This window comes from Mixophyes fleayi, chromosome 6 (assembly GCF_038048845.1).
Source record: "Mixophyes fleayi isolate aMixFle1 chromosome 6, aMixFle1.hap1, whole genome shotgun sequence".
NCBI lineage: Eukaryota > Metazoa > Chordata > Amphibia > Anura > Limnodynastidae > Mixophyes > Mixophyes fleayi.
The window spans coordinates 160,521,729-160,546,674 of NC_134407.1; the positions used below are offsets into that span (position 1 = coordinate 160,521,729).

General features: G+C 38.9%; 1 protein-coding gene across 1 annotated transcript; it reads left to right on the forward strand.

The window, feature by feature from the left end:
* The first annotated feature begins 1,040 nt into the window (after positions 1–1,040).
* KLHL11 (kelch like family member 11) lies at positions 1,041–13,140 on the forward strand. The gene is made up of 2 exons (XM_075178319.1): positions 1,041–1,180; positions 10,471–13,140. The coding sequence occupies exons 1-2, from the start codon at positions 1,041–1,043 to the stop codon at positions 12,050–12,052; spliced, it is 1,722 nt and encodes a 573-aa protein (XP_075034420.1). The 3' UTR covers positions 12,053–13,140.
* Positions 13,141–24,946: the final 11,806 nt, after the last annotated feature.

Genomic DNA, 24,946 nt, shown 5'->3' on the forward strand with positions numbered 1-24,946 from the left:
TGAGGTTGTTGAGCCTTTGCTTAATGCTTAATACTTTAACCCTACACTTCTGCTATTTGGATTGTTAAAGAGCACTAGACCATGCATTATGGTAAATAGAGATGAGCAAAATTTTATGCAAAAAGTTCATACCTGAACCGGTTGTTTTGCAGGGATGTGAGGTCCCTGTGATGCAATTTTTAAAATATGTTTTTTTGTTTCGCCCTTTTTGTGAAATTATATTTCGCACTGTATTTGTAAATTTGCATTTTGTGCTAATTTCGTGCATGGAAATGTGCAATATTGTTGTGGCCATGTGCAGTACAGCTCAGATATTTTTGGAGAACAGTTTTGAAAATTTGCTCTTCAATGGAAAATCTCACACTCTTATAACTCTTATAACTTACAAATGTTTTTTGTATTGAATGACTTATGGACAAGAATCTGAAAAGCTGAGTAGGCAGGAATACTTTTTTCTTACTTTCTTTTGTTTTGTAATTTTATGAGCCAGCATATAGGCTACATTTTTAACACCCCCCCCCCCCCCCCCCCCACACACACCGCATTTCTCTGCTCAAATGTTATTGCTCAATGCATTCAATTCACTTGCTTCAAGGTTAAAGCTGCACAATTTCCATTGGGTCACCAGATCCAAATTTTCCTCCTTCTGCTGCTCTCGCTTTGCAGGTCTGTCTTGTAACACAAGTGGACCAAACCATCAGTCTGTGTTAGAGTATGGAGCCTGGCTGGCAGCTATTTGCCAGCACCTTAATTCTAGGCTCCTGGGTAAGTGAGGTGCCATGACTTTCTTCCTATGACTTGTGCCCCTGGGTTTTATGGAGTTTGTATGAAGTCCTCTTTAGATTTAGTAATGTTTTGTCTCCACTGTCAGTCTTACCTGTCACTATGGAGTACCGTTGTAGAAAATAACCACTTAAATGAACAATAAGGGCCAGATTCAGTTAGGAATTTATATGGTGTATTTTGTGGGTTTTTTTTTCACTGGGCACATACTCAAAACAAAAACATGCACCAAAGAATACAATCATGTTCGAACGTAAATGACACTTCCAACAGCCTACGATTTAAAGGGTGGAACAGAGAGTGGAAAGGACATTTGCATGTATTTAATGTACAGTAAGGACGAGCCAACGTCTAGCGAACGCAGCTGCGTCCGATTGAAGATTTGGGTGTCGCTAAGGTACGTGTTTTTCAGTCGTATGACTTGCACCACCTACAGGGCAGGTGTGAGTGCTGACTGATAGTGATGACGTTTGCGTATGCATGCTAGATCACGTGTTTACAGTAAAGAGCAACTGTAAATGTGCATTTTATGTCAGTAGACATTAATATGCTGATGTATGTCATGTGTAAAAAGAAAGTGATTAAAAAACACTTTTTTATTGTTTTTCATTGATGACTATATTATTAATTGGTGACAATAATTGCATTTTGTTTCTATGCATTCGGCAGCATGTTGCATCTGTCTCAATATGGCATGAGCCGTATAAGCATAGCGTACCTACACCCGTATTCAACGAGAGATGTTTCTTCCGCTTCGCTTGTAGTTGAATATGGACGTGCGTATGACGATTTCCGTGCATTTTTATTTTTTTAAAAATTCACATTTCATTTATTTTGTGTGCCTTGATGAATCGGGCCCTAAATGACCAAAACTTCCTTTCTTAAAAGCAAAGTATAGATGAACTCAGCTGAGTGCAATGTTACATAGCAATGGCATGTCATTTCGGATATCTCTTTTCACAAGCCTAGAAATATGAAAATATATATATATATATATATATATATATATCTATCTATCTATATATATATATATATATATATATATATATATATATATATATATATCTCTTCACATTGCAAGATTCATCTTAACATGCACAGCAAATCAGAAAATGTAATTTGCATATAACAAATACATGCAATTTAAAAAAACATTAAAAGCAAACTTTTTGTTAAAAAAGTGCAACTTTAAAGTCCCAGTGCACATATCAACCTAAGATTTGGGGGTTTTCTTTACACCCATGACTGCATTTATTATACCAAATTTCATTACAATCTGAAACAGTCATTTTTAAGCCCTGTGTTGATTTGATGTGGCTTGACCCTATAGAAAGATGAGGTTAGAGGTGTAAGAAGGGGAGGTGTGGCTGAGGGTTTTGTAAGTGAGTGACAAGGTTTAAATGTGGATTCTGGAGGGAATGACTTGGTAGAGTGGGGAGGTGGGCGAGGAAGGATAATCAATCTTGCTACATCATTGAGAATAGATTAGAGTGGGGAAAGACCGCTGATAAATAATGTTTGTTCCAGAGTTGTATGTCGTGCTTTGGGTACATTTATTCAGCCTCATGTGGAATATTTTGTTGTACAATTAAAAGTTACATTATTTATTTTTGTCAAAGTTTACTGGAGCATTTTTCAGATGGTGAACTAAATTGGCTGATAAATGAAAATTAAAGTATGTGCTTACTGAAAGAATTCTTCAGAAAAAGACACTTTTTTTTGTTTAGTCCTTTGATTCACACCATTAATTTTGCTAGAAGTTAACAACTAAATCAATTAAAGCAATGCTCACTAAGGCGACATATCCACTGGGGTTTTTGTATGCCTTTTTAACACTAAATTATAAGCTTGGAAGCAAATTATTATTCTAAATGAGTCCAAAGCCACTCGCTTTGCTGCTTGTTTAATTTCCATATGTTTGCCTCACTTCAGTTCATTTGAAACTATACAGGAACGTCTTACCCTAAACATACCCAGTCTAACGATTTGCTTGCTATCACATGCAGAGCTGTTTTTGTGCTAAATTGCTACACCCTCTAAAAACATAGACCGTCTATGAAAGCATTGTATGTGCGGTACAGCCTATGAACTATATAACACCTAACAAAGCACCAAAATGAAATTGTATCTTTTGTGACATTGTTTTCTGTGTTCCTTCACTTGAATCCACCAATCTGCAAACCTGTACAGAACATTTGATGGATGTGATGAGGCTAGTTGGCAGAAAGCGGAGTAGGAGCACACTGTGCCAGAAAAGCAGCTGCATAGGCAATTCAAATCCTGTGATAAATTAGGAAGGAGATACATGCACATGATGCAGACGTAGTATTATCTTAGTTGGGCCACATCATTAATATAGGGTGCTGTTTTATTTACCTCTGTACCCAATATAATAGGGATTAGATGTTAGCACTGTCATTTATAAAGGGAATGGAAGGATATATTGTAAATAAATGTTAGAAAAACTAGGCTTGTGGTATAGGGCAAACCAGAACTGACCCATTGAATACTTTAGCAGACATGGTGCTCCTGCTAAACTATGCACCTCAAATAAATTAATCACATAATTTACACTAAACTCCTCGCAATCCTAAATTTTAAGTTTTGGAACTTCAAATATTTTGAGAACTGCATGATTGGTTCACCAAGTATAAATACTTATAGAAGGAAGGAATTGTCTTCTAGCTGGTCATCATCCTTGTAATTCTCGGTTGCTGCACTTTTTCCACCCCTGTTATAACAGTGACTGATTTGTCAGTGTTATATGCGGATAGGTCCACAATCAGGGACGGGGAGACACATCAAGCCTGAGGGATTAACTGTTCAAGGGAGGCCCTGCGCTCTTTAAATTGTATGCTTATTGGCCCTATTCTAGTTGTTGCTAGTTAAAAGTTTCATCACTGAAAGCTTACTTTTACTAGCATACAGCCGCTGGAATGGATGTTTCAGGTGTATAGTGGCAGAGTGGTATGTAAGTGCAGCCAAGTTCAGGCCAATCTATCAGTATGACACAGGAGACGAGTTGTTAAGATCTTGCAGACATGCACTGGCCAGTGAACTCACCAGGTCTGCTTTGTGAGCCTAATATTATTGTCCAGTGTGTGTATATAGGACCTGATGGTTGACTGCGCGTCCTAGAGCTGCTCTGTATACTACGTCCAGCAACTCTGTTTGGCCTCAACAGCTGCACTTGCCACTTTATTGAAGGATAGAGAAGAGAGTAGCTGTTTTCTACAATTACTCTTTTTATCATCCAGTCAATGAATATAGCTCACCTGTGATGAAGGTGTATACTTAATGAGTAAATAGGCTTTTACCTTCTTATCCCAAAAAGAAAAGTGACAAATGAAGGAGAAAAGGGAGAGCCATGTAGTGGGGGTGAAAAGAGAGAAGCAGCTGATGGAAGAAGAGCCGGAAGAATTAGAGCTGGGAAAGAACAGCGTCATGGAGTTTTCAAGGAAACAAAATAAACCATAAACATAATTTGCCTATTTCCTCTTCAGACTCCATTTCAGCCCTTAAAATGAGATGTACCTAAGCAATATCAACATAGGGTGGACTCATCGGTTAACCAACAAAGACTTGTAATGCAAACTACCTGGAGGATCATCCTTAAGAACAGAGCATTAGCTGAAGAAACCACATCTGGATTAAAATATCTAGTAGAAGTATAAAGTGACGACCATCTCGCTGATGCAGAGATTGTCCACTGAGGCCTAAGCCCTATGTGCTTAATAGGTCACTATGGCCCGTGTGGAATGTGTCCTCAGGATTCCAGGCACCTTACATTCTTTCCCCATATAAGCCTGTGCAAGAACATCTTGTATTCATCTTGTGAAAGTATATTTAGATGGTAAATGTCCTTGTCTTACTCCTTTTAGGCAGGTTGAAGAGCTGATTTGTATTTCATATTGTTCTGTTAAGAATAATTGAAATTGCATTAACAAGGTCCAAGATATGTAATTGTTTTTCACTTTCGTTGGTTGGCTGTGTCAGTATGAGCTCTTGATCAATGCACAAAGTGGAATCTACCTATAATAACAAGCCAGGTTTGGTATGCATCACTACCTTCAGAATGAATGTTAACAAATGGTTTTTCATACCAAAGAGCATTGAGTTCTACTCTCTTGGCAAATGTGATTGCTACAAGAAATAATCCTTTGAGCGTGAGCCACTTAAGAGACCTCTTGTATCTGTTCAAAATTACTTGAAACCAATGCTTCCAGAACAAGATAAAGATCCCAAGGTGCTATAGGTGGTATTATTTATTCTTCTTCTTTATTTATTTGGGGCCACAAGAATTCTGCAGCGCCGTACCTGATACATGATCTAATTCTCCTCAGGGCTTGAAAGAGCCACATCACAAGATTTCTCGTTGCCAACTCTGTCCAGCAAGGCCCTTTACTAAACATTCCTGAATTATTCCCTTTGTCTCTTCCAGTTTATGTAACAGCAGAAGAATTAAAAGAAGTGAACACATACTCCAGATGAAAATTCCAAGGTTTCGTAAGGGCATTTAGTCCTTCTGCGCTGGAGTTCCTGCAACGGTAGTAGAATCAATGTAACTTGCTCGTCTGTTAAGTTGCCATCAGATCTATGTCCAGAAGTCCAAACTTGGCGACCAACAGTTGAAAAAATTCTTTGTGCACTGTCCATTATCCTGGGTGCATTTTATAGACACTCAGATAATCTGCCACCCTATTATCCCTTTCAACACTTTGCAGGGACAGATGTCAGATTTTCTGCCCGGGAATTTACTGCCTAGAATTCTTGCATCATTTTTTGATCTACTATGCCAGATGTTTATTTTTGAAAAGTCTAACCTGCAAGCGAGACTTTTGTCTCTTTACTGTGTCTGTACTCCCAGTAATTGCAGCTGATGAAAAGTCACACAATGAGTTTTTATTGTAGTTATGATCTATCCATGTTTCTGTAGGAAAGAGATTTCCATTGATCTCCTTGTCACCAGAATATTGTATGGATATGGGCAGACTGCAATTCTTGGCTTTCTGCCACTAGTACTTTAGGAAAGGTCCATGGGGATGTGGACAGTCCGATTGGTAGGCAAGTACACTGGAAATGGTACCCCAAAACAAAGATTCTGCTCTGCCACTGGGATGTGGAAATAAGCACCCTGTAAGTCAGTGGATGTGCAAAAATCTCCTTTTTCTGTTGCATGAAGAATAGAGTTTACCAATTCCGTAAAGAAATGTTTTTCTCCACACAAAGTGAGTGAGCCTTCTTGGGTCAAGGACAGTTTGAAAATCTCCTGTCTATTTCTGTACTAGAAAGCTTGGAGTAAAATCTGATTTGTGTTTGATTGGTGGGAACTGAAATAATGACTCTTCCATCAATATCTGTACATTGCTCACAATGCTTCCAGTTGCACTGGGGAAGCTGGGTCCCAGGATTTTTAAAAAATATTTCTCTTTGGTATTTCTTGAAATTCTATTGTGTATCCTGTGTCGTTAATGTTCCATACCCAGTGCTCCTAAGTGGTGAGTTTTCAAGCCTCCACATAATTTGAGACCACCACCCCCACTCATTGTGAATTTTTCATTTGTCTTCCTTCTTTAACGCTGACAGGTTGAAAGGACCACCATACTGTCTAGGTTATTGCCTGCTGGGACAATAACTTTGGGCTTCTTTAAAGTGCTGCCACGAAGATGATGTAGAAAGACCTTCTAAGATACTGTGGCAGATGATGAGATTTACGACTTGTGTTCTTCATTATTAAGTGGTGAAATAGTAATTTGCCCTTAAAGGTAATGGTTGTCCGATGATTCATGGACTGTAGATCTGCCACTTAAGGTCACAGCCAAAGGGTTCTTTTGACTACCACTGTACTCTCCTGACGGAAAATGTAATTAAATTTAAAGAACCCTCAGAGGAAATCAACCTTTTTCTTCATGACCTCAATATTTTTAAGTAAATAAACCTCCCAGTCCAAATGCTATGTGTTCTAGAAATAGAGGCTGTTGTGTTGACGTCTTTCCAACTGTTGACATTCCATTATTATTCCCTGATTAATTTAAAGGTCCTGGAGTAGATGGTACTCCAATATCTGACAGATCACCATACATTTGTGACCTGCCTCTCTAAGTGTTGCAGTGGATACAAATCTCCCTTTGTCATAAAATATGCGACCATTCAATCCACCAATTCTTTAAAATGCTTAGGAGGTTGCACTGGATTTACTTCAGATTGAGGAATACAGTCCCCATATAGAGCTTCTTTATAGTCCTTAGCTAGTTCCTTTATCATATGCTCCACAAACATGACTGCTGTAAGCTTTATTCCTCTTTTCTCCTACAGGCTCAGAATGGGTAGTAAGAAGAGAAAAAAACACTACTTACTAACTTGATTTAGCAGGCTGGTACCCCTGACTAAGGACTTGCCTAAGATGGGTGCCCTTCAGCTTTTTTGGGGAATTTTCTGATTCCATAGTCACCGGCTGTGCTGCACTGCCGACTGCTGTACATCAAACAGGCCTCCACTGCTGCTAGTTGTCTATTTTCCACACCAGTACGTTTACCATCTTACCTAAAGCGAACACCAGTGCGGTGCTGTTGATGACCTGTCATGACCACCATGCACTATTTGTAGCAGTGTTTAAATAGCCCATGTTTGCTGCCTATGGCATCAAATAGCTGTCTAGGGTGCCACTCCTGTCCATGGCTAGCATTCTCCCAGGGTGCAATATTGGGACATTCTTGTTCTGTTCGGGTGCATTTCGAGATAAACCTGCATAAATTAAAAGTCGGGTGGCACAGTGGCATAGTGGTTAGCACGTCTGCCTCACAGCACTGGGGTCATGAGTTCGATTCCCAACCATGGCCTTATCTGTGTGGAGTTTGTATGTTCTCCCTGTGTTTGCGTAGGTTTCCTCCGGGTGCTCCGGTTTCCTCCTACACTCCAAAAACATACTGGTAGGTTAATTGGCTGCAATCAAAAAAAAAAAAAAAAAAAAAAATTGACCCTAGTCTCTCTCTCTCTCTGTGTCTGTCTTTCTGTCTGTCTGTGTGTGAGTGTGTGTCTATAGTAGGGATTTTAGACTGTAAGCTCCAATGGGGCAGGGACTGATGTGAATGAGTTCTCTGTACAGCGCTGCGGAATTAGTGGCGCTATATAAATAAATGATGATGATGATGATGATGATGATGAAAGTGCGTTCACTACACTTGCACTGCTTGCTCAGCTGAAGTGACAGGGAAAATACACCTAGGGTAACTTTCCTATTTCCTTTTGAAGTAACCATTGTAAGAACAGGCTGTTACGAGCCGCGGCGGTGCCCAGCCGCCGCGACTCACTCACCCGCGTCCCGGCCGTCGCCATGACGACCGGGACGTCATTTCCGGCCATAACCCGGCCATTGCCGGGGCAACCAGTAGACGCTTCAGAGCTTCGTCCCGGCAATAGGAGGAGGCCGGGCGCAGCGTTCTACAGCCTGTGGGCTAATTAATATGGGCATATTATAGGAGGCAATTGCAGGCATTAGCCTGCAACTGTGCAGGCCAGGGGCAAGCCCTGATTGGCTCTGTTAGTGACTGCTTTATTAACCTGCAGGAGTGTGTTCAACCTGTGATTGGTTCAGCTGGGTATTTAAGGCAATGAGGTCTGCTGCCTCATTGCCGGTTATAGCTCCTGTGTTCCAGTCTGCTGACCTGCTTGTTCCAGTTTCTGTATCCTGATATCTATATTTGACTTCCCGTGTATGACCCTTGGCTTTGTATTGGACTTTGCTCTTGTTTCCTGTGACCCTGATTCTTGGCTTGTTTACCCGTTCCGCTACTTTGCCTGTGACCTCTGACCTCAGCTTGTTCATCGATACTGCTACTTGCTGCCGGCCTTTGACCTCTGCGTGTACCTGACTCTTCTTGCCTGGGTTCTCCCACGCCGGTACACACTTCACGACCCTCTGTCAGTCTGCAGCCCAGTCTGTCCCCACCATCGGGGGCTCCAGTGAACACCTGACTGGCAGAGTAGACCCTGGGTTGTGTTGTGCTGGCTGGAGGGGTTCCTAACACAGCCATGGAGTCTGAAGAATAAAAGTGTTTTGCTTGATTAAGAGATTAAAGAAGCTATGATGATTGCTTTTGTTGTCAGCAGGTGACAGATTAAATGTGCTGCTGGAGAAAATGCAGAATATGGAAACACATTGAATTAGTGATGGACACTAACTGGTTTGATGTTGGGTCTGACATGGTGGAGATAGTTTGATCTTCTGGGTGGGATGTTCCGTGTTTTATCATTGCAGGGGGTTATTGCTGGTAAAACGTTTTTTTGCCATTACAGTGGGGTTACAGAACAGCTTTCACATAGCTAAATATCAGCGTTTTTCCTGCTCACAGGATAAAAACTGACAAGTTCTAGGTAGTATCCAAGAAGATTTTCAGCAACTGTTTAATCACTCATATGAAAAGTGCAAGAGAAGTGACCTACTTCTGTGAGACACTATTTTGAGTGATCGAATTTGTTGCTAAACCTGAACACTGCTTTCAGAGCAGGTAATCTGCTCTGTGTGACATTCTGTAGGCAAAATAATTTCATTAGGACACCATCTTTTAAAAAGCATTGTAGAAAAACCCTTGTGCAAGACCTCCCGCTAGTACAATGGTTTACTCACTGCTGATAATGCATTGTTCACTACTGGTTTGTGTCTGCTTTATATGCTAGCCACCTTATTGGGGTCTGATTTGTAGCCTAGTCATGAGAACAGGGCTAAGCAGTGTGCAGCTGAAAACCAAATGAGCTCTACTTTGAATTTTAGCCACCAGATTGGGGTCTGCTTTTTACACTAGCCGTCAGAATGGGCTGTGTTTTTTGTACTAGTCTCCTTTATGACAAGGACAAGCCGTTTGTCACGTGGTAAGGAGCCCCAGGAATTGTGGTGGCCATCTGGACTTGAGGTTCAAAATGTTTAATTCTAGAAATTGCTCTGCAGTGAACAACATTAGTCCTCCCCTGTCTCCCTGTGCAGATGGTTTGGTCTCACTCCTGCCCGTAAGTGTGAAAGCGTGGGAGCAAACTCAGCAGAAGAAGGTATCTGATTTGCTCATATGCAGCTGACAGCCCTGAAGTAAGTGTGTGTGTGTGTGACTGTGTTGAGCACTATATGTTTTGTTTGAGTGTGTGTGTTTGTGGGGGGGGGGGGGGAGGGTGTGTAGGCTCCTAAGGTTTTCAGATTCTTGTCCACTCCTGACTTAAAAAAAACCCAAAACAATAAAACCACTTTATTTTTAATATTTTTTTAAAAGTTATGTATTACTGAGCTTAATATTGTATCTAAAATCACTTTTGTGATTATTTATTTTTAAACGACAAGTCCAGTTTCAACATATTTTTATTTTGTAAATCTGGATACAGTTTGCATATTAACAGAGCATGCAGGTGTTGGTTTCCCTAACCAAAAATATATTCACTAGCCACTAACATAATAGTTGGCTGATTCACACTAAAGATTATATATATATATATATATATATATATATATATATATATATACTTACATATATACACTTTTGTTTTACTTTTCCTTAATAAAATATTGCATAATGAAATCGGTTCATTCCTTTTGAGTAGCCCTGTTTATCCACTTCTGCATGAATTGGACTTCATTCTTACATAATTGTCTTAAATAATCTAATGTTTGTGTGTCTCTTCACTTTTTCCTTGATTCTCATTCAGATTTTTGTTGCTGCGCCTAAAAGAATTCTGTGGAGAGTTTCTGAAGAAAAAACTCAACCTCTCGAACTGCGTGGCCATTCACAGTTTGGCTCATATGTACACACTCAACCAGTTGGCTTTAAAATCAGCTGACATGATTCGCAGGAACTTCTATAAGGTAATTGAGGACGATGAATTCTATACACTCCCATTCCATCTGGTTAGAGACTGGCTTTCTGATCCAGAGATCACAGTAGACTCTGAAGAGATACTTTTTGAAGCGATTTTAAAATGGATTCAGAAAAACACTGATGAGCGGGAGAAGTATTTTGAAGAATTGTTTAGGCTCCTTCGACTCTCCCAAATGAAACCCACTTATCTTACTCGTCATGTGAAAGCTGAGAGACTAGTGGCTGCAAGTGAGGCCTGCTTGCAGTTGGTGGCTGAAGCTGTGGAAGGTCATGCTTTGCGATCAGAAAACCTGCAAGCTGGAAACCTACAGCCTCTGGCTACTCACATGACTTCCTTGCCACGCTTCGGTCAAAATATGGATGTAATTATGGTGATTGGAGGTGTCTCAGAAGGAGGAGACTATTTAAGTGAATGTGTTGGCTATTTTATTCATGAAGATCGATGGGTAAACTTGCCTCACATCCATAATCACCTTGATGGGCACGCAGTGATGGCTACAGATTCCCATGTTTATGTGGCTGGCTCCATGGAACCTGGGTTTGCCAAGACTGTGGAAAGATACAACCCAAACAGAAACATTTGGGAACAAGTCTGCAACTTGATCACTCGAAAGCATTCCTTTGGTCTTATGTCTGTAAAGGGCAACTTGTACAGTATTGGTGGTCATGGCAACTTCAGCCCTGGCTTCAAAGATGTCACTGTTTACGACCCAGGGCAGGATAAATGGCAGATCCTAGAGTCTGCGCCTAAGATCCTGCGAGATGTCAAAGCTGTAAGTGTAGAAGATCGTTATGTTTACATAACGGCTCGTACGCCTGTTGATAGTGATAATGAGGATGGGCTTAGAACAGTTAATTGTAGATATGACATAGAGAGCAGTAGGTGGCAAGATGTAGAGTCTTTGCCACTCCTGGACAATTACTGTGCATTCCAAATGTCAGTGGCCTGCACCAATTTCTACAACACTGCCTCTTGCTGTCCTAAAAGCTACTCAGTGACAGTTGATGAGGCTCAGAGTAAAATTTCTAGGCAAGTTTCAAATGAGATACTTGAGAGCTTGCCTCCTGAGGTCCTGGGCATAGAAGGAGCAGCTATCTGTTATTACAAAGATGATGTTTTCATTATTGGTGGCTGGAAAAACAGTGATGACATAGACAAACAGTATAGGAAAGAGGCATATCGTTATTGTGCTGAACGCAAGCGCTGGATGTTGCTTCCTCCCATGCCTCAGCCTCGGTGCCGTGCAACTGCCTGCCACGTGAGAATCCCATTCCGATATCTTCATGGTACACAGAAGTACCCCATGCCACCTAACCTGATGTGGCAGAAAGATAGAATTAGGCAGATGCAGGAACTGCATCGGCATACAATGAACCTGCGGCGCACTCCCCGGTCTCAGATTGAATGTTAAATATGTTCTTATACACCATCTCCTAGGAGCCTCTCTTTAGATGCAATTTGCACATTTAAATCCTATTTTTTTTTTCCCCCCCTTGTACAATAATACTACTAGTAAAGCACGAGGTGTTCACACAGACTGGTATTTTCAGAGTTTCAAACACTCTAATAAGCATGTCAGTGTACATATAGTGAATGTGTGTATATGTTAATATATATACATCATTGTTTAATACAATATATTACCTAGCATTACCTGCCAAGGCAGGGCAACAATGTGCATTTATCTTGACAACAAGCAATTGTTAGCCAAGTTTCTGATGGATGAATACTGACATTTTGTTTTTGTAGTTCAACTTAGCAAGGCTACTGCCAGACAGAAATGGCTCTAAAGGATATTTAATCCTTACAAAGAAGTAGGCCAATTGGGGTAATAGTTACAAATTGTAATTCCTGAAATTAGAATTTTCTACTTGAAATAGTTGTAGGTTATAGTTTTTGCAAGATGAGCCATTTTTGGTTTGTAGTACCCAAAAATAAAAGAAGCTAAAATTGATGTGTGTATATATAATATTATATTTTGTCTCAGTTACCATCTTTGCATTCCATGCTGCACCCTCGGGTCACATTCTTCACAGAGACTATATATCTTTTAAAAATATATGTATATAAATGATAGACTTTGGCCTACTAAGGGATCCTCAGAAGTTTAAAATTAAAACTGCCCCATACTTTTATATAAACCTTATTTGGTTTTTTGCCTACCCCACATAAAATCTTCTTTCCAAATCCCTATAAACGTTGGCAATCTACTATAAAGCTTTTTACCTTAAAGTGCAACTGTAATACATGTGGGTGAAACCAAAAATGTCTTCAAAATGAAGATTTCATTATGAATTAGGGACTAATGAATATTAGACTTCCTAAATATGTCGTATATTGACTCACTAATGTATCATACTCATACTTAATTTGTAGACTATATTCTGATTCATCCCACAATATGTTACTTTCACTGTGTATAGGCAACAGATGCTGTTTAATAGATGGTCTTTGCAGCCTTCTACCTACTTTTTTTCCATAGTTTCTATCACGCTACAATTTGTGCCTTATGCTGATCATTTCCTAGTTTTCAGATCAAATGTTAACTTTGTCCATTTTATACTTTAAGCTTCTGCTCCCAATACTCCATTTATTAACAATGTCTTAATTCATATTTGTCACTGCTTGTTGCACTTTGAAAAGAGTTAATTGAAAATGTAAGTCCAATCTTTCTAGACTATAATGTACTTCTGTCTGTTGAGCGGACAGCTGTTCATACTCTTATCTACATTTAAATTTCCTATTTGCACTAAACTAACTAAACGTTATTTGCAAAAGGTGTTTTCAATTCCTCAAGCAGCCCCCCCAATAACATGTGTGCAGAAATAGGAAGTGCCAGCGCTTGTTGCAATATAATGTTGTCCTGTCTGGAGACCAATTATCTTTTGGTCTTCCTACGTAGAGGAACTTCATGAATCATGTGTAGCTGCAGCTTTGTTTAGAAAAAGTGTTCTGTAAAATAATTCTGTGTGAGAAAGTTAGTGCAGCACAATGTTAGTTGAATCTTAATGATTGTCTATATTCCATTATGCTTCTTTTTAGTGTCCTTTTATTTTGTTGAGTCTACTATTGCAAAACATTTACTACACAAGCAAACTGATCTTTATTTAATATTGGCAGCTCTCCTTTAGCATTTCTGATGCTTTCTCTTTCTAAAGAGATTAGAAATGTTCCCAAGAGTACTTTCTTGGTAATATCTGTAGTGTGTGTGTGTGTCAATTTTGGGTAGAAGATGTGTTCAATTTCATGACATTGTCCTTCAAGCATGTCATATATTTCTTTTCCACAATTTTTATTTTTTACTGTTTGTAGAGAGGGCGTTTACAGTATAATGGCAATGGTGGGTTTTGTTAAATTGGGGACTTCCGCTTTATAACCCACTTTAATTTAATTTTTGATAAATAACACCTTATAAAGGAGGCATTCTTTAGCCTTCTGACCATTATAGGCAACATTGCAGCAGCAATGATAATACTAGGGGCTTTATAGATTATGTCTTGCGTTTTCAGTACTGTACAGGATAAGACTGACAGCAGATTTACAAAATCTGCATTTTTTTCCTATGGCAAGTAAATTAGGGTTGTGCATTTCAATTTTCTGTGTATGGGTAGTCTGTTAAAATGTGTATAGATCTGCTAGAAATCATATTTTTTTTTTAAAAAAAAATGTATTGGTTACTTTGTACATATCTGCATGTAAACATTAGTATTTTTTTAAAGCAAAATGTTGATTTAAGATTCAATTACGCCCCCTCCCCCCTAACATTCCCCCATTGATACCTCAAGGGGTGATCTAGGTGAAGTGTTGCTTTAAAAAAAAAAAAAAAAAACAAACAAACAAAATTGGTAATCTACTTGATGCCCATTTATGTTCAAACGGATTTTAAAGCACTATAGGGCCTGATTAATCTTTGAACGTAAGTCAATCTGCATGCTGCACCTCATGTTAAAATTCTCGGCGTGTGCATCAGAACAGGTCTTAGTCCAAATAATGTAATTCATGTTCGCACGCAGCTGACTCTTCCGACTGCCTAAGACTTGAAGGGCAGGAAGGGGCGGACTAGCGTAGGCAATGGACAGTAAGGACATTTCAAGGTCAAGTACAAACACGTGTGGCCAATTTAACTTCAGGCCATCACTTAGGTATGTGTTTTTTTAGCCATCATCATCATCCTCACCTATTTATATAACGCCACTAATTCCGCAGTGCTGTACAGAGAATTCGCTCACATCAGTCACTGTCCCATTGGAGTGTACAGTCTAAATTCCCTAACACACACACACCGAGAGAGACTAAGGTCAATTTAATAGCAGCCAATTAACCTACTAGTATGTTTTTGGAGTGTGGGAGGAAACCCACGCAAACACGGGGAGAACATACATACTCCAGACAGATAAGACCCCGGTGCTTTGAGGCAGAAGTTCTAACCACTAAGCCACCGTGCCACTTGCACTAGCTACAGGGCAGGTGTAAGTGCTGACTGATAGAGATGACTACACTTATGCGTGTTAGAACATATTTGCAAGTAAGAGAAACTATAAAAATGTATTTTATGTACAGTGCACATTAAGAACATGCTGATGTATTTATTTTTTATATTTCATGTAAAAAATGACATATTTTAAACGAACACTTATTAATGATTAGAGTATTAATAGTATTTTTTTTTGCATGCACTCTGATGGGACTTTATATTGCACATAAGCATGAGTGCAATATTGCCTATCCTGCATTGTGTTGTCTTTTAACTTATGCCAAGTAACATGTAGTCAGTATACTTCTAACCCAGCTTCAATTGGAAACTTTTGAGATACACTTGTATTTGAATACGGCCATACGTGTGCAAATTATGTGCACTCTTTTTAAATGATGGTTCCAATCACATTGTGTTTGAAGATGAATCGGGCCCTACATGTATAAAGTTATAGGTTTTCAACAGTAACTCCCTGGGCGCTTGAAACAGAGGGTACAGTAAATGATAGCAAAAACAGATTTATTAGGGGCAGTAAAACGAATAACAGCCCTACAGTGTATTTACACTGACACAGTAATATAAAACCAGCACATAAACATTTTATGTGCCATCCAAATAGGCTAGCAATATCCGTGTCAATTCCAGATAGATCCACATGGACCATAAATAGCACGTGTCTTTGATAGAGCTAATAATAGTCCACTTTCACGCCAAATAAACTATTGCAGCCAGTACTGTGCCAAAAAAGGAAAGTGCACAAATCTCCTTATGGTCTGTCAGCCGACAGTAGGTTCCAGCGGAGAAAACTTAAAACGGACCTTTTAATAAGGGACTTACCCTTAATCGTTTAGGGCCAATAATGTCCTCTCAGGTCCTTGCTTGGTGCCAGGAAAGACCGATGCACTGAATATTCCCGATGTCGCTCTCCAGCGCATCGGAAATACCCTCTGTTTCAAGCGCCCAGGGAGTTACTGTTGAAAACCTATTACTAACTTAGGGTTGAGCTATCCCTATCATCCCCCTACTCCCAGGTGGCTGCTCGTCCACTGATAAGTCACAATAGGGAGCGCTGAACACCTATTACTATGTATAAAGTTATATAATACAATTTCTGCAAAATTTAGGGGGTACAAAAACAGTGATGCATGTAGGGTATTAAAAAATAGGTCCACAGAGGGTCTCAATTTTTTTGTTTTATTTTTTTAATAATTAAATCCAAATATCCTCTACAGCTGGATAATCATATACAATAGAATACTTTTTTAACTGGTAAAAAAAAAGATTACAGCCATGCAGGTAAATAAACTCGGCATCTTTGAAATATAAATTGATTCCTCGTACAAATGCCAATAATAATAATAATTTGACTATGGAATAATAAATCCTAAAATGACAAAATAAAATTTAATAATAAATCGTAACTATGTTGATGGTGGGTGCAATCATGTATTCAAAATATCTCTAAAACAAAGGTAAAAAAATTAAATACTGGTAATGCTATATAAATTACTGTGACATGAATGAATTTGGGTATCGGAAGCTCTACCACTTGTGGTGCTACCTGAGGGGTACTTGATGCGGGCACAGTATGGATACAGTTTTGATGCAGGTAGCTAGTTGCGATGGAGCTCCAAATTGTACACTTTGGCGCAGCAAATGGCATGGCATTGGAAACCCATTGGTCATCTCTGAATCTGAGTAGTAATAGTTCCCCCCCCCCCCCTCATTAGCGCCCCCCCCATGAGCAACACATACTTTCATACTTACCTGGGGGCCCGCCGCTGGTCTCCGCTATTCTGTCTTCAGCCTGGCTGTCATCGTGACAGCCAGGCACCAGGATCCGATCGCAGGGGTGGAGGAATCATTCCCCCTGCGATCATGTGCTCTGTCACAGGCAGAGCACATGATCGCAGGGGGAATGAATCCTCCACCCCTGCGATCGGATCCTGGTGCCTGGCTGTCACGATGACAGCCAGGCTGAAGACAGAATAGCGGAGACCAGCGGCGGGCCCCAGGTAAGTCTGTGCTGAGCTGTTGTATCGGGCCCCCTGGTGAGCCCGGGCCTGGTACAACAGTACCCCCCGTACCCCCCTGATGGCGGCCCTGACTATATATATATATATATATATATGTGTGTATGTATGAGAGAGTAAATTTGTATTTCAGAGATGCCATGCTTGTTTACATATGTTTGCTGGTCATTTTTAACTATTCACTTATCTTCAAAGGGTAATTTTGTTGGCTAATGCTATCCATTTTTTACAGAGGACACACATAACCAAAGAAAGAAATTTGCATAGGTTGACTTATTCTTTTAGTCATTTATCGTACCATGACTGTGCTGTACATCTGGAGCACTTTTATTTACAGATTTTTACAGAACACTGGATTATTTTGTTCAGCTATGACAGCATAGCTATAGTCAGTTTGTTTAAAAAAATTAATGTGTAAATGCTAATTAAAACTAGACCCTTTATTACCATAAGAATGTTGCAATAACTCCAAGGAACCCATTGTATTGTTTTGGGCAACAATGAAAAGTTTGCCACTGAAGATCCCTAAATTATATTTTTCAGATGACTTGTATACTCTTATTGTACTCCCTTCTTCCTGGTTATGGTAAGTGATATATTGGCATGCAGCATGTTAATGCCAGTGGTCCATGTCTGGCTTACAAACAAGTCTGACCCTTGGGCAATTTTTAACACTAACCACCTTGTGTGCAGTGAGTACTTACACATCACAAGTGATTTTGTAGAAATATGAATGTTTAGGACATTGGCCCCTCTATTACATTAAGAGAGGCTTCTTAATTAATTTATGTATTCACAATGTGAATGGAGATATATTGAAACACTGGTATGTTTTCTGGCTCTTTTAGTGATTGTATAGTTTTAGCGATTAAGTGGTTATACAGTATAATTGGGAGCTTGACAACCTATAGTGAGATTCCTACTGTTTAACCTTAATGGGATTTATTGAATAGCTTGATGCAATGTACAGAAATGTTCTGTAACCCTTAGCACTCAATCATATTCTGCCATTTTTATAATAGAGTTTTGAAAACTAGTGCAAGTATCTACATGTTTACTGTGTGTGACATGATATTAAAAATCTCTGTTCTATGATTCCTTCAGTTCTTCTACAATTAGAAGTGCTCATTCAGACATGTATGCACTCCCCAGTATGCAACTGAACTAATGCAGTGGGATCATTGATCCCAATGTCTGCATATGTCTCGCCCTGTTCACATAAGCAAAGCAAATTGGTGGAAAATTGTGCATGAATGATTCTCTGTCCTTTTACTGACCTGTGATTTATACTGCTACCCTTGTGGACAGATTTATGTAAGTACCGATATTAGTTTAGACTGGAAATACTCCATTGTGTGTATAAACGTGATACACACGTGATTTCCATTCCTGCTGTTTGAAAATTTGTCTGGTGAAATAACTTTTGAAGTCATTATGTGCTTCAAAGGATAAAGTTCTTCTTTAGAAACTGACCGTATTATTATAAGTCCTAAAACAACAGGTTAGAAGAGAACAATATGCAAAAAAGTTAGATGAACAGGTAGGTAGTAAATAGATGGAATTTGCTTTAAGATAAATATAACCACTTATTTACAAGTTGGCATAATACTTCTTATTTTATGATTTGATTTTTTTTTTTTCTCCTACTAGTGAAACATGAGAACAGAGTTTCGTGCTCTTAGGAAATTCAATATCTGTCACATAATTTGCATGCAGCGCTTGTGTGACAAGTGATTAATGTTTCTCATTAACTATACAATATAGCTTCCAGAGCTTATCTGTATGCTGCAGAAGTAACTAAGATAAACATATCAGGTATTTATTAAATCACAAATAAAGAAGCACCCTAAAGAATACGTTGAAGTTGATATACCTATAAGTCCTGTATATGTCAGTCCTTGTAAAATAAGGAGCACATACAGTACTTGCTGATGTCCAGACATTGGGTAAATCAGCAATTCCTTTGTCCTTTATTAATCTCCAATCGTTCAAGCTGTACTTTTGCAAGCTTCACCTAACTGTATGAAGATGGATGAAATTCTCCAGTAGTTTGCTGCTTAATTTGGAGCCTGCATTCGCTGTGGAACGGAGAGCAGGCATGACAGCCTAAGGATTCCTTCCAGCTGATAAAGATTAAAAAAAACAATTATACAATTATTGTTCATTTTGTAGAGGAATGTAAAATATATATTTATATAATATAACTTGTACATTTATCTCCCACTGTGTAAACTGGCAATCTCTTTTATAAAGGAAACCATATTAGCATCCATGTTTATTCCAGCTGTTGAAGTATAAGTTTTATTACAGCAAGCTCTCATCTGTGGCCAGTGGAACCTTTTATAAATTGAAATATAGATCTGTTGTATAAGTAGTTAAATTGTATGTAAGTTACCCATTTACAGTAGATGTGGCCATTTGGGGGCTATAATAATGCAAATGCATATTATCAATTTACTAGAGACTAGAACCTTTTGTGTCTCATGCTTCATTGATAGACTGCATTCTCATATATTGCTTACGCCTACGAAATGGCTGTCTTTTTGCAAAACCATAGCACTCCTCCTTCATTAGTGTCATTCATCATTATATGATCATCTGGAAATTAAAACTAGCAACAAACTCTAGCCCTCACTCACTTTTGCTAGCCATTTTGTCTGCTGTGATCTACCATAGCATGAAAGTATGGCTCTGATTAGTCAATGTTCCTTAGGCTCACGCTCCACCTACCATAATGCAAAACTTATTTTTGAATAGAAATTGTGTTTAAATAAGTGAGGGGCAACATGAAATAGCTGAAGGACCGCATGTATGCACTGTCCTCTCCCTCCTCTGGGTATGCCATGTGACTGCCCCGCACTGTGCAGAGGATGTCACGTGACGTGGAAGTCGACTGCCCCCCATTCTGATAAGATCAAGCAGCATCTGATACTATAAAGTAGCAGATGAAAGCTATATGGTGGCCTTACATACTGTCATCCATTGTTCTAGGCTGGAGTTGGGTGGAAGTGTTTCATCACCTGTCCAGCCCATTACTTCCAGTTTCTGGATACAGATATGGGCCAGACACATGAGCAGCAACTAATCTGCATAACGTAATATACCAATGTAAGAGATTTTGATGTGTTTACAATAAAATGTTTTTACATACTACACTGAGTGGTGGCACTTTTATTGTGTTTACAGAAATTCACATTGGAAACACTTGCAGGAGATTGTGGGATCTACAGATATATTCAAGTACACTTATCTCTATTCTAAAGTATGCAGCTTCAATCTTTTAACCAGTTGTTGGTATGTTAAAGTACTATACTATCTGCTCTCTCCTTCTCTGTCATTTACCCCTGTCCACAGGATTACTGGCTGATGATTGCACATTGAGATTGTCAGTCGTGCGCTGAAAAGGACATTCCGTGTATATATGTGTGTGTATATGTATATGACGGCAAGATTTTAAAACTTGTTGGCCAAGATACCAACCTAAGTACATAAATACAAAAAAGTATTGAAGCCAATGAACTATATTATAAAGGCCAGTAATGAATACAAATAGTATTTTAAAATAGTTTTACTTGAGCTGAAAATAAAAATGTCCAAATCATAGCTTCATATAATAATGTGGTGCCAATAGCTGAATGCACAGACCATTAGATACTAAGGGGCATATTCAATTAGCTTTCCGGTCCGTGGGATCGCGCCGGAACAGCAGCGAAACTTAATCCACGTTACCGCAATAACGTGGATTTTCGTTCGCAGCCCATATGGTTGCGTCCGAAAATCCACGTTATTGCAGTACCGTAATACCGGCAATAACGTGCACTTTTCACGGTAATGCGCGTTACCGCGAACCGGAAAGCTAATTGAATATGCCCCTAAATGTGTTGTTCATTCAATTTCCTCAATCATGTACTGTATGTGTAGCAGAGAGAGGGACCTCCCCTGTTACCTGAATCAGAGGTGCCATAAGTCTTGGCGTTGAGGGCTCTCTTTTACAGCTATAGACGACTATTGAAGCTCATTCTTGGAATTCACTTGTAGGGGTATGGACGGTGGTGCTACGTTTCCTTTAACAAGGATGCTCTGCTTCAGTGCGAGGGTTTTCACAGGTGGGATCCTCATATGCTATACACGGTGGACATCTTTAAAAATGAGTGGACCCTTTATCTTGATTATAGTGCAAAATTAATGAAAACTAAAGTAATGCTTGCTACTGATAGTGAATTTCTTAATTGCACCATGTTTTTTTAAATAAGCATATTTTGGCTTACTTGTAATGTAGCTGCTTTAATACTGTTCTGTAGTTAGTTTTAGTGTAGCAGAGCCAATGACCTTATAAAAAAAATGTCTTCCAGCCCATTGCGCCATTTAGAAGTTATGGATTTTTGCTTTATGAAGATATTTTGCTTCTCGGTGGACCAAAATTTGTATAACATAAATACTTTGTATCTGCTAGAATAATAAAATATACAAAAGATTGTTGTATTTTTCATTAACAAATGTTCTGTTAAATTATTAACAAGTCTATAACATGCAGTAAGAAAAATATTTTTATTTTGCTTGAAAAATACATAGGATACATTTCAGCTACATGACTACACTACCAGGAAAGATGTTTTATCTAGTTATTACAGGATTGTTCTTACTTTTTGTATCCATATCCGCTTATAATGGGAAATGAGTTATTCCTGTAACTATCCCTTTTTGTTTCCAATTTTTTTAAATACCGTCTAATTGGTTTTGTGTATATAATACAGTGTATAGGTGTGTATAATATATTGTGTACACATCGATCCTCTGCCCTCACTATGTACAGATTAGGGGTGTGCTCCCATTGTATAAAACAAATGCTGTTTCAGCTACATAAAAAATTATTTTGAAAATAACTAAGTTGCATGTATAGGGTATAATTTTCCTAGGTATTCATTAAAAATCATAAAGCCAAGATTAAGGAGTGTCTACAGAACAAGGACTAATCAGGGGAGTTCTTGAATCTTAAATGAGAATCACTCTCCTAAACAGATTATTTTGTTTTGTCAGTTAGATTTTATTTTGCTAGGTTGTCAAAAGAAAGTGTCTTTCATCTTGGCAACGAAAAACAAATGGGTAGAGATACACTGAGCTAAAAGCCATCATAGGCATAGGATCTAAATGATAATCATAGCCCTAGACCAAGGAGCCTTCCACAAGTATACATTTTATTTTTATTTATGTAAGATGGAAACTTGTTTAAATATACACACAGTTATCTACAGAAAAATAATTCACAGATGTACTAATATACCACCACAGTATACACATTATCATAAGTATACAGTATTTATGTATGTGTATATAGTATTGTAGATTGTAATAGCTTTTGGTATAAATACCCAAATATTTAACTTTTCTGGGCTTCTGACTTAGTTTATCATTTTGAAATAATAATTGTTTGTCAGAGTCCGGTATATGAATAGCCCCTTATATAGAATTACGGTATTACTGCAGCAAAATTTTATATTAACATACATGACGTGGTATGGAGAATATACAGCATAGAATCAATGTAAAAAATAAATAAATCATGCTTAATCCATACTACAAATCCTACTAGCATACCAATACTACCTCCACAATAAATGGTATGCTTTAGTGCAATTGCCCTGCTTGCTTGGGTTGTTGCTCTGACTGAGATCTCACTTCTCTATGGGTTGAGGTCAGTGATTCTATAACGGTAGAGAATCCGCTTACTCACCTGTTGGAGCACCTCCCTGCAGAGATTTAGCATCACAAACAGGGTTAAAAGAAATATAGTCCAAAAGAGAGTCATCCGCTCAGAACAGGATGTCCAATCAAACTGCTGTAGAAACTGGACACGCTGATGTGGGAGAAGGAGCTATGAATCCCACGCCCATCACTATGTCTTGCTATTTTAGGAGATGCCAAGGAGAGGTGATAAATTAATTTGTCTCCAGTATTCTGTATGTACACTTAAAAACACTAGGAAGATAGAAATGCTGATAGGACAGCTGGGGCAGCAGAATACATAGCTGAACATATTTTTGATCAGCTCAGAGCCACATTTTACCGATAAAACTTTTGAGACCAAATTAAATTCTCTTTCCATAAAGGCAGCAAAATTCAATGAGAGACTTTTGACTTTACAAGAGACTAGCTGCAGTTAGGAAGATTGACCGCGTGAGACATGGAGAGAGAGAGGAGCTTTAATTGACCAGTTCATATAATTGGAATTATTAAAATAAAAGATTTAGGATTTTTTATACTGCCATTAATCTTTGCCATGACAAAATAGACAAGGCGGTGATGGCATGTTGTGCTTCATAGTAGAAACTGCACAGAACAGTTTCTACTATGAAGCATACTATAGAAGTTGAAGTGGTAGATTTGACACCATTGGAGTTTTCTTAAATGACAAATGTCAGTGAATAGGCCAAATTAAACAGGGAGGAGTACTATGTAATATTTTAAGGGTGAGGGTGCTGTCATGGCAGAATTACATGTTATAATGTATATACATTGACATACTATGTGAAATTGAAGTTTTTATTTTTATTCATGTTAAATAAATAATTTTTTTGCATTTGTGATTCTGTTTATTTACTTACTATACCCCTTGCTGGTATGTCTTTGTTTTCCAAAGGGACAGGTAAGGAACTGGACTTCATTCCATTCTACATTTAGCTACCACCATTTCAGATGAAAGTTCAGAAGGTGAGAAGGGGTCAAACATTAATAGCTGATCAAACATTGATGCTGCAAAGCTGTCCAAGCTGCAAGAATATCTAAACGCATTGAAGGCAAACACTGTTACAAATTAATATAATTTTTTTTGATTTGGACGAATTTATTTTTATCACATGTATGAAAAAATATTGATGGAAGACTGTACCCAACTTCTAAGTTAACGTATCTATATAGTTCTACCATTGTAAAATAGTGTACAGCGGCGGTTCCCAAAGTGTGCGCCGCAGCTCCCAGGGGTGCCGCGGGCCAGACCTAGAAAAAAGAAAGCAAACAGAAACTTACCAATCCGCGCGGCGCCGGGACCCAGCAGCCTCCTCTCTCCCGCAGCTGTCACTGAATAATCGACGTCAGTGACAGCTGTGGGAGAGAGGAGGCTGCTGGGTCCCGGCACCGCGCGGATTGGTAAGTTTCTGTTAGTTTTCTTTTTTCTATGGCTGGCACGGGGCAGAGTGAGAGAGATCATGGCAGAGGAGGAGGGCGACAGAGGGCAGAGCAGAGAAGGGGGACAGCGTGACAGAGCAGAGGGACAGCGTGACAGAGCAGAGGAGGGGGACAGCGTGAGAGAGGGCAGAGGAGGGTGACAGAGGGCAGTGTGCCTGGATGCAGAGGGACATTTTTGCATACAACTAAATAAATATTTCTGTCGTGACCTAAATACTTATTACAATTTTTTTGACCCAACTACTTCTAAAACAGGACTGCTCAGTAATTATTTTGGAGGGGTGCCTTGAAAAAATTTGGAGACTCTAAGGGTGCCGTGAACTGCAAAAGTTTGTGAACCACTGGTGTACAGCATTCAATGGTCAGTAGTGTATAATAAATCATTAAATCATACACACTATAAATTACTATATATTAAAGGCATACATATAGAACCACATTACACTTTACAGCATGTGTGCTTGAAATGGTCCTATATGTATGCCTTTAGCATATAGTAATTTTACACGTTTGTTTTTACACATCTTATATATAAAAAAATCATTTGTCTGTCTGTCTGATTATGCATTCGGACATCCCTGCACCTATTGGGATGAAACCAGCACAAGGTGATCTA

Bases quoted from the DNA above. Each gene is read 5' to 3' on its own strand.
- KLHL11 (XM_075178319.1), top strand. From the start codon at position 1,041: ATGACACTTCCAACAGCCTACGATTTAAAGGGTGGAACAGAGAGTGGA. The intron at 1,181-10,470 runs GTACGTGTTTTT...ATTCTCATTCAG, and splicing joins AAGATTTGGGTGTCGCTAAG to ATTTTTGTTGCTGCGCCTAA.